The 16,827-nt window shown below is 41.8% G+C and overlaps 1 protein-coding gene across 6 annotated transcripts in view; it reads left to right on the top strand.

Annotated features, from left to right (window-relative positions):
- The window catches only part of AFF3 (AF4/FMR2 family member 3), a 331,214-nt gene that overhangs the window by 198,334 nt on the left and 116,053 nt on the right, over window positions 1-16,827 (top strand). For all 6 annotated transcript variants that reach the window (XM_015277796.4, XM_015277795.4, XM_015277794.4 and 3 more), the window contains 2 exons: window positions 944-980; window positions 6,187-6,238. In XM_015277796.4, coding sequence (XP_015133282.1) covers window positions 944-980; window positions 6,187-6,238 — 89 coding nt within the window. The remainder of the gene's footprint in view (window positions 1-943; window positions 981-6,186; window positions 6,239-16,827) is intronic.

Genomic DNA, 16,827 nt, shown 5'->3' with positions numbered 1-16,827 from the left:
AATGTAAGGCTGGTTACCAGCAATGCATTCTCAAAAAGTATTCAAAGAACTTAGCAGAACACCCAATATATCTACTGAAGTAAAAATACATCATCATGAAAATTGTGTTGGTCAGCAGGGACCAGATTGAGAGACACTAGATATAGTTGATGGCCAGGTGTTTGCTTCATAGAATTTTTATGTCATCCTCATATACTATTACCTATAAAACTGTTCTTTTTTCTTTTTTTTTTAAGATTCAGATGAATAAATAGATTTCTTTGCTTCTTCTCCTTGTATTCTTATTATTTTTCCCTCAATTTAAATATATTTTCATTGTAGATTCTGTTACTATTTCTTTTGTACCTATATGTTTCTTTCACATTTTAATGAATGTAAACAAATTCTTTGATTAAAATATTTGAACATTTGCATGTGACAAAGAAACAGTCTAATTTATTATACTATATTCATAAATATTACAGTTGTGATACAAAGTCGACCTTGGAATCTCAGGGACCCATAACTAAAGTGTGTATTTCCATTCTCCGGTGCTGTCAATATCCGCATGTAAGAAGCAAAGATCAGCTGAGCTACTACTTCAGGAATCCAATGGCCCATGAAATAGTATTGGTCTTCCCTCTGTCTTCTCATCTAAACTTGTAGAAAATAATAGACGAGTTTGGGTTGATCAATAAATGAACAGTAAGCAGGAGACTGGTAATAGCTGTACAAGGAATTGTGCCATTAGAGGATTGTTGTGAAATAAGTTTTCAAGCCTTCTGATTAAAGCATTTTCAAAACAATATTGGATTTATTCTTGTAATTGAAAATGACTTTTAAACAGAATGATCAATTAACAGTGCTGTTTGTATTGTTAAGGTAATGTTCAAGCAAGTATTGCAGCTAAAGGTTGCCATAAAAATAATACACTGTACCTTTTTTTCTATTATTATTATTGCAGGAGTCACAACAGGGATCTACAGGACACAGCAATACAAGTAAGTACAAACTCATTTATGGTTGCACTGGGTGGAGAGAATGACAATGACTGTGAAAACCAGGGGAATAATAAGAAAACAGTAGTAGACTGGTACAGTGCAGAGCCTCAGCAAGCAGTACTCATTTCTAGCCAAATGTTAGGAACTGAATTCAAGAGCAACTATTGAAATACCAGATCTTTGGTGGACTGGGAAGAAAAAAGAAAAGGATTCACTTACAGAATCATAGAATCATTAAGGTTGGAAAAGACCGCTAAGATCAACTTGTCCAGTCATCAACCCATCACCACCATGACCACTAACCCGTGGCTATTTCATTATGTTGATGGGAAAGACTGAAATAGCAAAAGAATGGCTTTTCTAAAATGCCAGAAAAGAGCTGCTCCAGTTGCTTGGGAAAGGGCACCGCCAAAACCAGACTGCAGAAAAAATGTTCACTCATCTTTTATAGGCAATGGTATATTTTGTGACTATTGCACTGTGAAAAGATACACAAACCTTGCCAGTGTGATTCCAAATAATCCCTCAAAGACCATATGGCTGTAGGTCTTTTCTAGCTAGAAAAACAAAAACAAAAAACAACAAACAAACAACTTAGCAGCTGGATTGAAAGGAAAAATTGAATTGTTCCATGAAACAAAGTATTAATCCTCTCCCCTGACACCTCTGACTGTTGTTAATGTTGTCTTGCATATTAAAAATACATGATGCTACCCTGCTCTCAACGTAAAATCATCTCAACCAGAAGAACTATTTTGTTAGTTTCCTGACCTGACAGCCAGTACAGAGCCCTGTTTGCAAATTACAAGGCTGTGACTGAAGATGAAAAATGACCTGAGCTGGTAGGTAGGGCTTTGAGAGTGTCTGGTCACCCACTGCGTGAGGGAGAATACATCCAGCGAGACAAGCCTGGGAGACGTAGGCTATTAAAACTGTGCAGCTCTTTGCCAGGGAAAGGTCGGCAGGCAGAAGATGATGTTGTGAAGAAACATGCAGTGGTGTCACTTAATTGCCAGCATCAGTTTGATATTGCTGTGAGGACCAGCAATAAGGAAATAATAAAAGGCAAAGGGGATGAGGTTCTGTCAGAAAATAATGAATACAGTAATGAGAGAAGGAAGCACAAAGGGGCCATAATGGAGAGGGCTATGCAAACATGCAAAGAGTTGAGAGCATGACAAACACACAAGCTGAGCTGTGGGCTTCACCATGACATCAGAGGCCATGGTGTTTGGATAGCTTTGATCCTAGTTCCATTTCATTTATTTCCTTCTTGCAGCACTTTAATAAAATAAGTTTTTCTGCAGATCTAATGAAACCTGCTCTCCTGTGAATTAAAAAAGCAGTTGTGCCTCTTTACATCTTTCCTCTGCTCATTTTACCTCACTTTACTGCCAGTTCCCCCATCAGCAATCCCACAGTACTCCAGTTTGTTCTTATCTCCTCGTTCATCCTGCTCAGAAAAATCAGTGTATGTCTGCCACTGGGTTGGAACTGAACTTGGTCCTGCTTGGCTGTGGTGGCAACCACACCAAAGAATGGCTGAGCCCATGCAGAAACACTTTCTTCATTGGTATCGAATGTTAGGGTTGCTGTCTGACACCGAGTCACAACTTCTAACATTTTGGAGGAATTTGACTACCTCTGAGACATGTATCCATGAGGATTTCTGTCAGGATATGAAAATAAGTCACAAAATAAAGCACAGATAGGTAGCATTACAGACAGACCTTATCAGTCCTGTACAACAAACCCAAAGGAAATTCAGGTAAAAAGGATCTGGATGTGAGGCAATGCTAGCAAATGGCTCCATACGGGAAAGAAATCTAATGGTCTATATACTGCATTATCCAAATGCACATCTTCAGAGTCTCAGTTAGTTGGTATTCCCCATTGCACCATGTCTTCCGTGGAGTGGCTCTTGAGTCTGTCATTTGCAGTGTTTTTGCTTCAACTGTTAACATTGCCTTTCTCATTTGCATTTCTCTCATCCTTCCCCCGCAAGGAAATCAAAGCATTTTAAAACCCTTAATGGATGAAGTTATTCTGCTCTGTTAAAATAAGAATTATTTATCCCTGTTATCCAGAGAGGGTAATTTACAATGGTTAAGTTGAGCGATTCACCCAAATTCCTTCCACTATTCAGCAGGGAAATCCTACAAAATTCCACTTGAAATTTATTTTGAAATGGGAGAAAATTGGGTATATCCCATCTGGTTGTATTTAAAACAATTATGAAATGAGTTATCTGAGCCTATCTCATCCTGATTTTCTTTTCTTAAATGTTAGGAACAGTCTGCCCAGGAAGGTAGAGAGGGTATTCAAGAGCTGTGTAGATGTGACACTGAGGGACTTGGTTAGTGGGCATGGTGGTCGTGGGTTGATGGTTAGACTATATGATCTTAGTGGTCTTTTCCAACCTTATTGATTCTGTGATTCTGTGATAAGATGTAGTAGAAATTAGCAAAGAATTCTCAGGTCTGTGGCTAAGGATCTGAGGGCTGATGGTTTACACAATATGCTTCTGGAAGCATGCACATACATACACTCCAGCATGTGGATGCATGCACATTTCCACACTCATTTCAGAAAACATATACAAGGCATAGCACCTGAAGTGAAGTGTGCTAACAGCAGCCCTGTAAAAGAGGTGAGGTAGGTAGCATATCCTTTGTTAATTCCCATTGGACTAAGAAAAACTGAAGACCCCACAAATTTGCCCATTAAAACAAACCAGAGCTAGAGTGGATTTAGTTCAGCAAATGCTCAGTGGTGCTCACGCAGTGGTTCTTGCATGCATTTGTCAGGTTACATGAAAAATGGAGATACAATTCTTGGTCTAGCCAAGAGTGAGTGTGAAAAAAAAAAAAAAAAAACAAGTTGCTCTGACAGATAATTCCCTTTTACATATGCTTTTCCAGTAGCTTATCAGTACCATGTCTATGACATTCAGCTATGCTTAGTCTATACACATTTCTCATATTTCTGTTATTCAGTCAAGTGTGAACAAAGTTGGTATGAACTGATAAAGCATTAATGACCAGATTTTCTACTCCGATAGGCTGGAGTGATGCATTTCTAGCATCCTCAAAAGCTTCATCCTCCCCCTCCGCAAAGATGTTAAGTGACGATTAGCATTAAAGCAGCTGCAAATGCTTACTGTAGGGTAATTCATTAATATCCAGTTTGGCTAAATCACAGAGATTCCCTTTTCACTCAGTCCTCACAGTACTTGTGCTGTTTTCCTCTCTACATTAACACACATTGCTGAAAGTAGAACTTATGTGAACTCTGCTGGCAAAGCACTCAGGAATCCATATGCCCCCTCACACTTAAACAAATGAGTGTGTTCATCGTAAGAATTCATCATTTATTAAAAAAAATCTAAGTTACAAATAGAAAATCTTTGAATACATGCCAACTGTTACTGTTGGTTTCTTGTTCCAAATTATCATAACACAGATGAGCTCCAAGACTCCAGGCTAATAAACGTACGCTGTAGCAACAGCTTTCTAGCCAGGAGGTTCATCAGCTGGATTTGCTTTCTGTAGTCTGTTAAAAGTGAAAAGTGACCTAGAGATTATGAACTGGATGTATTCCGTCCTGTGTGGCTGCCTAGCTTACGTCTATATTTAAGGTGCCTTCATCTGGGGATTCACAGAGAGGCAGTGGTGTTTCTAAAGACAACCAGATCTGTCCACAGCCTTTTCACTAAAGTTTAAGGACAAAAAAGGTACAGACAGTCTCTTCCACAGGGGAGGATGAGATGCAAGCACCACAGCAAGGTGCTTGCACTACCCAGAACTTCCTTTTATTAGACCCCTACTTCCAAAAGGTCACCATCTGGATCAAGTGCTTTAGATGATTTCTGCACAGCAGTGGAATGACATTGGTGGCAAAACTCTGCCTCTTCTGAAAGCAACAGCTCGTTTTCAAGAGGCACCCCTTATAGCCATTGCTGACGTTCAAATGCTATACAAAAACTGAGGGTGAAGACTTCTGCAGCAATGAGTGGGTGATACATAGTGCTCATGTGTATAGAATGGGTTAGGGGCTGGTCTATAGCACACTCAACTCAAGTCATCGACTTGAGTTGACAAGGGAGCACTGGAACAGCCTGATGAAAACAAGCACTTCTCACATTTCTTTCAGAAGACACAGATGGATTTTGGTTTAATGAAGCTCGTTAAAAGGTAGCAGAGGAAAACACATCCATCAGTAAGCCAGTCACACTCAACCTCTGCACCTCTTTGCCTGCTAGAACACATAAACCTATACATAGACAATACACAAGGGAAACCGCAGCTGCAGTTGTGAGGTCTAGAATTCAAGTTCAAGGTAATTCAAGTGGATCAGTATACCCTGTTCACCCAAGTTAGACCTAAAGAAAAATCTTACACTGAGGTGTAACTCCCTCCGGTTCCTCAGATTGATGGGTGTAGCAAAGTACAACCACCTTTTTAAGGAGCTTAAGGAGGATGAAAGAGGGAAAAGGTCTTGGCTTGACCTACCAGAACATTATTACTCCATCGGCTAGCAGCTTTCCTGGTATCAGTGTTCCTGGACCCAGGAAGGTGATCATCACAAGCTGTGTGAGTCATAAAGAAACATAAAGAAGAGGGAGCCCTTGAGCCTCTGAGACTTCTCAAGTATTCGAGTACCTGACTTCTCCTCAGGTTGGGTGTGTAAGCTAAGCTAGCCCCTTCTTGCACAAAATAGCACCTCTCATTTGTAGACACATGTTCTAATCACAGCCTTTGCAGCTCCTTCTAGTGCTGTTCTGCCTAGTATGAAATACTCACAGTTCCTAAAGCAGGGGATGGGAGCATGTGCATGTTGGCTGGAATGCACTATCAGTAGCAGAGCCATAGGGCTCTGCAGAAAACCTTTCCGTGGCTTCAAGGTCTCCTGTCCCTAGTAAAACTTGAGTTGCTTGAGTCTTTCTGTCCTCTAAGCAGCCTCTCCTTTAGAGTTTCTTTGCCTGATATTGCCAGAGTACATGTGCCAGTGGAGAGAAAAGTCAAGTAGGATTGGACTCCCAACTTGTAAATACTCCAGCAGTACCCCAGCATTGTGATTGCCACAGCAACATTCTCTGCTTGTGGTGAGAGCAGTTGGTGTTAGCAATGAATAAATCTTTGGCATGTTGCATCTGAACAGTTTCCATATTTACCCATTTCTGATGCCATTTTCTTCTCTTTTAAAGGAAAAAGTGATGTAGAGCCAAAGAGTCCAGAGAAAGGCGCAACCCATACATCGTAAGTCACTTCTGCCTTTATGATCGGAAAAAGTGCCTATGTTTTATCAGATTGGTTGGGCAATATTGAATTTGTCCATTTGTTTTCATTAAGATAAAGCTCTTTCACTGATGCTGTTCTTAGAAAGGCTTTTTAGATAATGACTAAACATTAATTATTCCTAGAACTTTTGCATGCTGCCAAGTCAGAGATCTTCACGAGTGAAATGGCTCCCTATCATGCTGAGTAGATATGATTTCTTTGGGTGTGAGAGGCTGGCCTTTACAACCTGACTTCAGCATTACCTTAATGCTACTGGAGTTTGTCACACTTGCAAAAAAACGTCATGTCACATATGCCTTTGATGTACTGATGTAATTTTAAAAGACTGCAGTCTGCAGCTTCACCTCTGAATTACTTGAAATCCAATTACAGTTATCTCTGGTCTCTCACGAATTTGTTGATGTTTTTGAATTAACAAAAGAAGTCGAGAAATAGATAGGAACAGGCACTTGTAATATATCAGTGTTCACCTTCACTCCGGTGCAACAATAGAAGCTTTTAGCATTTTTAACTCCATTATACAAAGAACAGAATTGTTTTGCCAACATAAACCAGTCTATAAAACAGATGGGCTGCAAGTTAGAAAAAATGTAAATAACAACAGTCTTCCAAACTGAGCTAGATAAGTGAATTCCTCTAATATTTACCATGGAGGAGCAGTATGAATTTCCACTAAACCATTCACCTTTTTAATCCCATTTGTGGGAGCCAAGTTCCTGTAAGTCAGCCATGTGAATTTTAGAGTGCATCTTGTCCATAATTTATGTCTCCCGATTCCCGTTATTTAAATTCAGAGCGTTACATCATGTAAATCTCACAAGGTGTCACCATTTGTCACATGGTCAAAAGTAGTCACAGAAGGAGGTACAATAACAGTGATTTATTGTGGGATGTTTTCATTTCTGCTGCAAATACGCATTAAAAACCTACTGGAAATGAATCCAGAAAAAGATTTGACATGGTATAAGAAATGGCTTGTCCTGTGGATTGTGTTGTGGAATGTAATTACAGCCTGTGAGCTTATTTAGCCAAACTTATTAAATGAATTAAGCATTAGCAGCCTTATGCCTTCTGATAGTATGATTGCTGGGAATGGTTAATAGAATGATTCCAATAATTATCATTTTTAAAAATAGTATTGCAATAAAGACCGAAAGAAGAAGGGTTTTAATGCCATCTGGAGGTATTTTGGAGAAATGAACACATTTATTTTGCTGATATTTAGAAATATGTAAACCATAAGCCATCGTCCGCAGTGGTTTTGCTAGTCCAGTGGTATTTTATTTATGAGGAATGTTCTTAAATTTCCTTTCTTCTCCTTTATCAACTTGAAACCCCCTAGCATCTCTGGGCCCAGAATAGAGGTGCATGGAATCATAGAATCACAGAATGGCTGAGGTTGGAAGGGACCTCAAAGCCCACCCAGCCCCACCCCCTGCCATGGGCAGGGCTGCTCCCCACCAGCTCAGGCTGCCCAGGGCCCCATCCAACCTGTCCTTGAGCACCTCCAGGGATGGAGCACCGCAGCTTCTCTGGGCAGCTGTGCCAGTGAGCAGGGTTTAGAGATGTGCCCCGGTATCTGTCTCAGTTTCAGCATAAGACTGTCCACTGTGCCAATTTAAGTACAGCAGACTTCAAAATCTGCTTAGGTGTGAGAAGTTCCCTGCCTAGTAGGACACATTAGTGTGACCTTCTGAAACCATCCGCTTGTCTGCTGCGTGCAGAGTACTTAGAATGCTTATCTGTTCCTTGTTGCTAATGCTAGGGCCACCTCACAGTAGATACTGATTCCTTGGGCAATTCTTAGCAGCAGCAATGACTTTCACCACCACAGTGCACGCAGCTGTGCACAAGATGCACACTGAGAGGCCACACCAGAAGGGCTCTGTCTTTCCGTCACGTGGCCATGCCCTGAGTCCTGGAGGAGGGATGCTGAGGAGGAGACACAGTGAGAGGTGGCACCTTCAGGGCTGGCTGGGAGAAACTGCAGGGAGCCAGAAGGAATGCTCTGTGGATTCATTTCACCATGAATCATTGTTTCCATGTGAAAATGAAACAAACAGCAGCCAAAAAAAAAAAAGCAAAAACACAAAGCAAGGCATGTTGGCCCAGATAAAAATAACAGAAAAGATCGGGAGGAGCAAATTAATGTTTCTTTCTTGCAAATGTCTTTTTTATTTCCCTGAGGCATGTTACAAGCCACACACTCAAACCAAGCTTATATGACTCAGTGGCAGTTAATTCATCCTTGGTGTAGATTTACTGCCACCATCCAAAGATTATTTATGCAGCTTCAGAAGACAGGTTGATTGCCCTCCTGAATCAGGCGGTGAGGTGCTTGTGAACCGAGCATTTACATCAGGGCTCCCCTGAAGGATCCCTCCTACCTGGCGCACTGGGCTCCTGGAGCTCAAAACCAGGTGTTGCTCTGGAGCAAAAGGGATGAAGGTGCTGCTTGTGTCCTCCGAGGGCATGGAAATCTGGGGCACAGATGTGTGCTGTGCTGCTCAGATGCGTTTGGGTACAGGAAATGCATCATTCCGAAGAGCATAATGTGTAGCTTTTTTCAGGTATGCGTTAACTCTCTGGGTGGACTCTGGTGGGACCTGGCTCTCCACTGATAACAATGTTATACATTACAAAACCGGTATACTTTGGATGATTCACATTAATTGATGCGACATCCTAATTAGGTAGATAAATAAGGGCGGCCATTACAATGCTAGAGATAACCGAGATTAATGTATGAGAGTGAGAATTATGCAAAACCATGGAGGAAGAGCAGAATCTGGGCAGAGTCTTTGTTCCTTTTGCACAGTGCTGCCATGGCCCTCATTGCATCAGCATGCACAGAAATCATCTGAACTGGCACTACATGATGGCAATAAAAGGTGCAAACAATACAAAGGTGTTAAGCTGTCTTGAGTCTTCTCCAGCTGATTCATGTTCCATGTAATGAAATGCTTTTAAAGCCCTAAGTGTTCTGGATTTGAAGGGTTTTTTGTTGCACTCAGTATGTACAGCTCTCTATGGGTCATCTGATTACAACTTCTCTGCACATTTCTAAACTTGCAGGACTGTTCAGAAGCATCCAGCAGTGTTTCATTCTTTTGGCTTTGTGATGGAAGTTTCAGCTTTCAGTGGCTAGAAAACTTACCACATTTTGTTAAAAGCACCTAATTTTTATGAAAATACTCCCCTCTACCCCAGCCTTACCAGCTGTAGGATGAAGGAGGATGTTAAAGAGGAGATGAATGGAGACCGGGTGCTCTTTTGGGTTTTTTTTTGAGGATCTTTTCTCTAAACCTTAGAACACTGCACTCGAAACTTTTAGTTGTATAAAATATCCATGCAAGGAAAAATTATTCCAACAGAGCTCGTGGGTTTCAGAGGGTCCAGCGGTGCCACAGCAAATCAACACTGTGCTGGAAATCTGAGATCACCCACCTTCCCACACGCAAACTGCAACAACAACCCAAAAATGGCACAAATACACAAAGCACCCCAAAAAACTCCCGCTCTTGGGATGACTTTTGAAGTAACATCTGTTGTAATGTTCTTAGTAAAATGATCTCCAGTTCAGACTACCCAAGGTTAATCATGCCTGACTTTGATTCAGTGCCATGCATTTACCTCAACATTTCTAGTGTACTTAATGATATCAGTGCTAGCAATGAGATACCTTGCTGCTGTCTCCTTATTATCCCTCCCACAATTGTTTTCATGCCGAGCTGCTCTGGATTTTTCCCTCCCTTTTTACAGGAGAATTAACCAAGATTGAGGGAGGCTTTTATAATTTATGGCAGTTATGCAAGTTTTGTCCTTTCTAATACACTCTGAAAATCACGGAGATCCCGGTATGTGTGTTCACTTGTTTGCCTTTGCCAGGCAGAAATAGATGCTGGCACCAGTCTCTAGCATCACTTGGAGAATAGTTTGCTCAGGGGAACTTCATTAACTGTACTAACTTCAGCTGTTTCCAAGCTGCCTATTTGCAGAGATTAGTGCTACAGTCTCTTGCCCATCCTGTTGCTAACATCATTCTCATCACACTGATTCCCTCAGGGGAAGAAAATAGGAAACAGGTAATTGGAGCAATGCCACTCTTGTCCTTCCTTGGTGCAACCTACGTCTGTATTGGCATAGGATCATAGAATCACAGAATGGTTTGGGTTGGAAGGGACATCAAAGCCCACCCAGCCTCAACCCCTGCCGTGGGCAGGGCTGCCCCCCACCAGCTCAGGCTACCCAGGGCCAACCTGGCCTTGAGTGCCTGCAGGGATGGGGCATCCACAACCTCTTTGGGCAACCAGTTCCATCAACATCAGCATCACCTGTTTGTTTCTTGCCTTTTCTTCCTCCCTTCAGTCTTACTCCTTATAACTACAGTGTGACTCACAGATATTACAGCCAAAAACTCTCACTAATTTCCCATTTTGCAGATGGGAAAACGGAGACGGGAATTACAAGTCACTTCCAGGCAGCAGAATATCATTCTCAAATACAGGAGATCAGGCTAAGTGCTACCAATGCACCATTGTGCACCGAGTCCCTGAGGAGCTTTTCCTTCCACATCTGGCTGCTGTCTGATCATGAGCCAAAGCCTTAAGTCTCTCAGGCATCCACTGAGCACCAGAGTTGGAAGAGGAGTCCTAATCCCACCTCACTTCACCAAAAACACCTGGTGCAAGTTATTTAAAGTTAGCCTTGGCTTTCCCCCATCTAAAATAATAATTAGGCTGCCATGAAGACCAGCTCATTAATATTTGTACAAAGTGTTGAAAAATGCAAGGTTTTGTAAAAAATGGCTATGGATTACTCACCCAGAACACTAAAGGAAATGAGGGGTAGGTTAAGTTTTTAAAGACAGACTCAAGCAGTAAGTGGTGGATGTCCTGAACAGTGCCAGCAGCAGGGAACGGCTGGGTGCAGGGAAATTGCACTGTCCCTCCCAAGCACCTACAGACCTAGCAGGCTTTGACAGCCCCTGCCCCATCACCACTGCTCCACCTTGCCCCAAAGTTTCAGCCACGGTTTCTTGGAGCAGTCACCACCCAACTTAAATTAGGATCTTGCTTTCATCTCGGAGCACCTGAGGGAGGAATGGTGAATGGGGAAAGGGCAAAGCTGGAAAGATCAATTCAGTGACACATCTTAGACATCCTTCTGTTTGCTTGCCACAAGGACTGTAATGGCTCAGCAGAATCAGGAAATAGTTGAAGGTCATGAAGAACAATGGAAAGAGTGAAATCCATGCAACTGTGGATGGTGGCACCAAAAAAGTTACCCACACTTTTCTGGGATATAATCCATGTTTAGTTTCTAGGTAAGATAACAGGGCAACTTTCCAAACAGCAGTCCACAGCTCTGGAAGTTTGGGGCATTTTCAAGAACAAGGACATCTGCAGTAGGCATTGGTCAGTGATTCAGTGATTTTACTTTCATTAAATCCATGGGCAATGGTGAGACTATCAACCTGGTGATGAGCCACAGCTGGGCCTCCTCCGCCAAAAACACAGCTTCCAAGGGGTGATAGGCAATTAAGAAAAGAACCATTATTTTTTAAGATGTCTTGCTTCTGAAGGCACCAGATACACATTGTATCATCAATGGCTTTTAATATATGTGTGTGATATTTCTGAGACATCTTGTAGTCCGTACTAAAAAAAAAAAAAAAGAAGAAACACCATAATGAATGAAAGCAGTGTTCTTTGGAGTGATGGAGGTCTTGAAAACTGTAGAAGTGAAAGTCTGGTGTTTACCCATGAGCCAAGTAGCTGGCAGAAGAAGAAGGCTGGCTTCATCGCGCTATCCCACCTGTTTACTTGAACCTGGGCTTGGAGAGCTAACTCTTAACACTGCCAGGCGGTCAGTTCTCAGCCAGTCCAGCAGGAGCAGCTACAATCTTAAAGTGCACTCCTCAGCTCTCAAATTCCCATTAAAAAGTTCTTTTTTTCCGCTCTCTCCTCTGAAGCATTGCCTTCAAAACACGTACAGGGTATTTCTCTGCGTATTAAATATAAAGAGCATTAAAAAATACAACTCCCCTGTAACTTTCTGTACCAAGGGACAGACGGTTTCACTTGTGAGACGCATCAACCGGCTGTATTGTCACAGTACTGATGTGTTAGGAACTGTCAGTTCCTATCCTTCCCTTAGCATAAATCTTTGGATTTGTGGTGTATGATGCTGCTGACAGTCCACAGAAAAATACTGTAAGTTGATACCAACAAATCTATTTTCTTCAAATCCTATAAAGACATTTTCTTGGAAGACATTTTCCCACATGGATCTTGACTGAATCTGTCTTTGAGGTTTAGCTAAGTTAACGAGGAAGAGTGGATTGGTGGTTTGGGTGATTTTTTTGCCACATAAAAAATGTAGATGCATGGCGGTCAAAGATGATAAAATCTTCAGAAACACATAAATTGTATTAAAATAAACTTGAAGAATGGTATCTATTAAGGAAGGTGAGATGGTTTTCATTTGCTGGATTTAGAAAGAAAATTCTTGCAAGCCCAATCTGACCATAATTGCAGCTATGGTTACCCTAGGATAAAGTTTAGCTTCCATTGTGTCTCAGTCAGCCAAGAAAGGCCTCATCTGAGATGTCAATAGGGACAGGGATAGGTGAAGTCTAAATAACAGCACCTCTGAAGTCTGGGGAAGTTTATGACTGACTTCCAAAGGAAGAGATAAGGCTTTCACTGTCCTATTTTTCAATGTTAATCTTTTCTTTTAAAAGGTATAATCAATAACCAGAAATAACCACTCTTACTGCTGCAGGACTCAGCACTGAGTTTCATTTACTAAGTCCCCATGATCCAGGCCCTCTTGTTTAGAGCTTTCCCCTGCACTCTCTACCTGTTCTGTGCACACCAGAGAGAAAACCCATGGTTGCTGCTCTCATTTTGATGCCACCCTAGACTCAAAGGGAATGGCACAAGACACCCTCGCTTCAAATAAGAAGCACTCAGCACCTTTTGTCCAGATGGAAAACTTGCTACAATGCTGGCCATTATTTCTAATTTTGTACCAAGTGACAAATGTTTCACTAACACTTGTGTTCATTTACATCACTGAGAATAAAACCGACCAATTTAGCCCACTAAAATATAGTAAAGATTGAGGAAATGTTTTCCTGTGTTGTACCAAAAGCATATTATTTTTCTCTTAGGCACTGTTTTCCTTGGACTTTGTCATTTGTAAGAGACTAATTGGGAATTTTGAATGCGGTATTCGCTCCAAGCATGGTGGTTAAGGAGAGGTTGCCAGGAAAATCAGATGCGAATACCTGGGAGGAACTTGATTTCATCAGACGTGCCATCAGAAACCATCTACTTGCTGTGTATTTTCTCCCTGAAGTAAAAGGATAAACTGGAGCTGGGTGTCGGGCAGGTTGTAGCTGCACGGTTCATGTTGCTGATTTTGCTGGGTTAAAGCTCCCAGTTGCTGTTCTGGAAATCCCACACCTGGGAGAGAGGCTCTGCTGCTGGTGCGAGGGCAAGGAGGGGGGAATGGAACACCACACAGCATGTCCAAAAGGAGAGAAATGCCATCGGGAACGCTCACGTAGCCTGATTTTGTGGGGTTTTTTGCCATCAGTCGCAGGGCGAGGGGTGACGCGGTACGGGGCTGAGCCCGTGGCTGGTGCAAGGCGAGGTGCGGAGGTGGGGAGACGGAGGAGGAGGGACAGGCAGGGAGAAAGGGAGATAGAAGGTCCTGGCCCCCTGCCAAGGCAAATAACCAACATTTTGCAAAAGAGAAATCCTAAGACTGAGGTCATAGTATGGAAAAAGTCTGTTTCACAGACTCTTTAGCCTGAACGCGGGCCAAGTTTTTTTTATGGTTCTTTTTTTTTAATATTTTTTTTTTAATGCAGGCATCCTATTAACATTTGAACACTAAAGCTCGTCCAGGAATGGAAAGATTTTAGAATTTGCTGTGCCTTAGTTTTCTATTTTGTTGGTACATATATATACTTTTAATTACGAGAAAGCAAGGCTTTGAATGGGAAGCTGTCTCATTTTACTTTTGAATTGTTTTACCACTATGAAGATCAAATTAAGGGGATGTAAAGAAGCGCCTTTTTCTTCCAGAGACTAACAAACTCTAAAGTCAAAAAAAAAAAAAAAAAAAAGAGAGATTTTTCAAGCTTGGTGGACAACTTTTTATCTTCCATGCAAAATACAAAAAGATTCTGAAACCAGAAATGGCAATGGATTTTCCTCTGTGGAAAAGTTCTACTGCTCAGCCATTTGCACCTATGATTTTTTTAAGCCTTTGTAGTAGCAAACTGACAACTTCATGACAGTGTATTTTTCATACCTAACTAAACAAATTATTGAAGCTCTTCTGCCTCAGTCTCTGGGTTTGCGTTTAATGCCAGAGCGTGGATATTTTTTAACTGTGGAAAAATAGAACTCCTTGGATCTGTTAGGATGTTATTGCAAGCAAGTTTTGTGGTCTTTGATTTGCTAAGCTACAACTGGAGTCTGCCTTCCTCAGGGTAAGAATATTTCCACATTATCATTTCACCTGTGGCATTATATCTTTGTGTGTATCTTGGCTTTGTGCAGCCTGCTCTTTGTTTAGCATGCAGACAAGCTACATCTCCCCAGAGAGATGTGGAATATATTTATTGGCAATTTAGAATTGATGATAGATTTGACAAGCAAGCAGGGTGATGCACTGATGCTATCAAAGCTGGAGATGAATCGGGACAAAGGTTTGGATGAGGCGTATTGTTCTGGGATTCAAAAGGGTTTTACTTACAGATCATTCCAAAATCAAGGCAACTGTACAGCTGACTTATAAAGAGGAGAGCTTTTCTGAGTTTTCACGAGAAAAAAACATGGCTTGATTGGCCCACACACCTTTTATGGCAGAATTACAGCTGACATTTCTGCATGCTGATGTTTATTAGTTTTGTAAGCTATTTTGTCAGGATTCATTTCTGCTGTTTCCCTCTTTCACGCTATAAACTGTAAGCAGTTGTAGGTAGAGAGGAGGAATCTCTTGACATTTTTCCTCAGAGAGATGCTCCAAGAGGTGTGGGTATAATAAATTAAAACAGAAGTGATCTGTTACCTGATGAGCACGTGGACTTACCATTCATTCGTTTGCCTTAGAATTTAGTGTAATTATAGGGGAAAATCCCATAAACTCGCCACGAGCTTTCCTACTGTCAAAACAAAGAGGACAAATTAAGACAAATAATCTCTTAATAGCATTTAATAGCCATGATACAAAGTACAAGCAAATTACCTTGTTCGATGGCCGATTTTTGTGCCATTTTAAATGGCTGATGCGGAAGGGGGGCTCTATCCAGAGGTCCCCCAGGGAGCTGGGACAGATGATGCAGACATGCAATGCAGACATGCAACCTGCCTTAACGTGGTTCAGACAGAGGCCTGGAATGTCCCAGAACATAACGTCAATAATAATTTGTCGTTGCTCTGGTTTGTATTTTTTTTTAACTGACGGCATTAAGACAAAAATTCATGTGGCTGCTCATGTAAAATCCACATGCTTTCCCCATCAGTATAATGTTTGCAGTAAGTGTAATATGAGACACAAACTGCTCAATATTTGCAGTCACTGTCAGCAACAGCGGTTTCTGTAGACTTCCATGGAAGAAAGGATGAAGTCTTTTGCCAGAAACTGTTAAAAAAGCCTCTGTCACAAAGTAAGGTTTGATCTTGCAAATAATTGCAGGCAAACATGATGCTTTCCAGCAGGACTTGCTTCAGCACTATTGTCTGAAAGACCAAATGTTCCTGTGGGTAACTAGAGCCATGTTTAAGCTTTATTGCTCATCTCCAATTCAGTTAAAAACCATTTCCCCGGCAGCTGCATGCTTTCCTGTGAGCACTGTCAGTAAAGCAGAATGAGTTATGTCTGTTGAAAAAGTGGCCCATTACAGAATGCCTGCGCATAGAGACCAAGGGGAACAAATACAGAACCTGCATATGCCCAGGTCTGCTTCTTTTGTCAGCAGCCATTGACATGCTGACCTCCACATCCCACAGTAAAGCAAACCTTGCATAGCTCCACTAAGAGAGCACTCCAGCACCAGGGCTGGAGGTGGCTGCATAGTCACTACGGAGGAGCTTCCTTTGCACTGCTGAAGAGCTTTGCATTGTCAGGCATCACATTCAAGAGGAAGGAACCTTTCCCTGAGGCTGTCCCATAGGTTTCATTGCTGCCTGGTTGGCTGGTGGCCTTCTCCAGCCCTGCAGCACCCACCACAGCAGCCTCGTGTGACTGCTTCTGAGCAGCCAGGAGTCAGGTACTGAGCTCTGATGCGTGGGGCACAGTGGGGAGAAGGGAAAAGATTGGAGAAACGTTCACAAAAGACTTATCAGCTAAATAGGATCTTAGGAATTTTGTTGCTGCGTCTAACGCACATCACTAAACAAACGCTAGAACATATATAGTGCATAAACAGTGGGAGGTGGTTGCAAAGCTGGATGATGGTTGTTAGATTGGTAGCAGGACCTAAAATACTGATGTTTTCCCAACTTGCATATATTTCATTATGACTG

The sequence above is a fragment of the Gallus gallus genome, chromosome 1, assembly GCF_016699485.2.
Source record: "Gallus gallus isolate bGalGal1 chromosome 1, bGalGal1.mat.broiler.GRCg7b, whole genome shotgun sequence".
NCBI classification, from domain to species: domain Eukaryota; kingdom Metazoa; phylum Chordata; class Aves; order Galliformes; family Phasianidae; genus Gallus; species Gallus gallus.
Note: the sequence above shows the minus strand (reverse complement) of the source record. Positions and strands in the feature narration are given on the sequence as shown.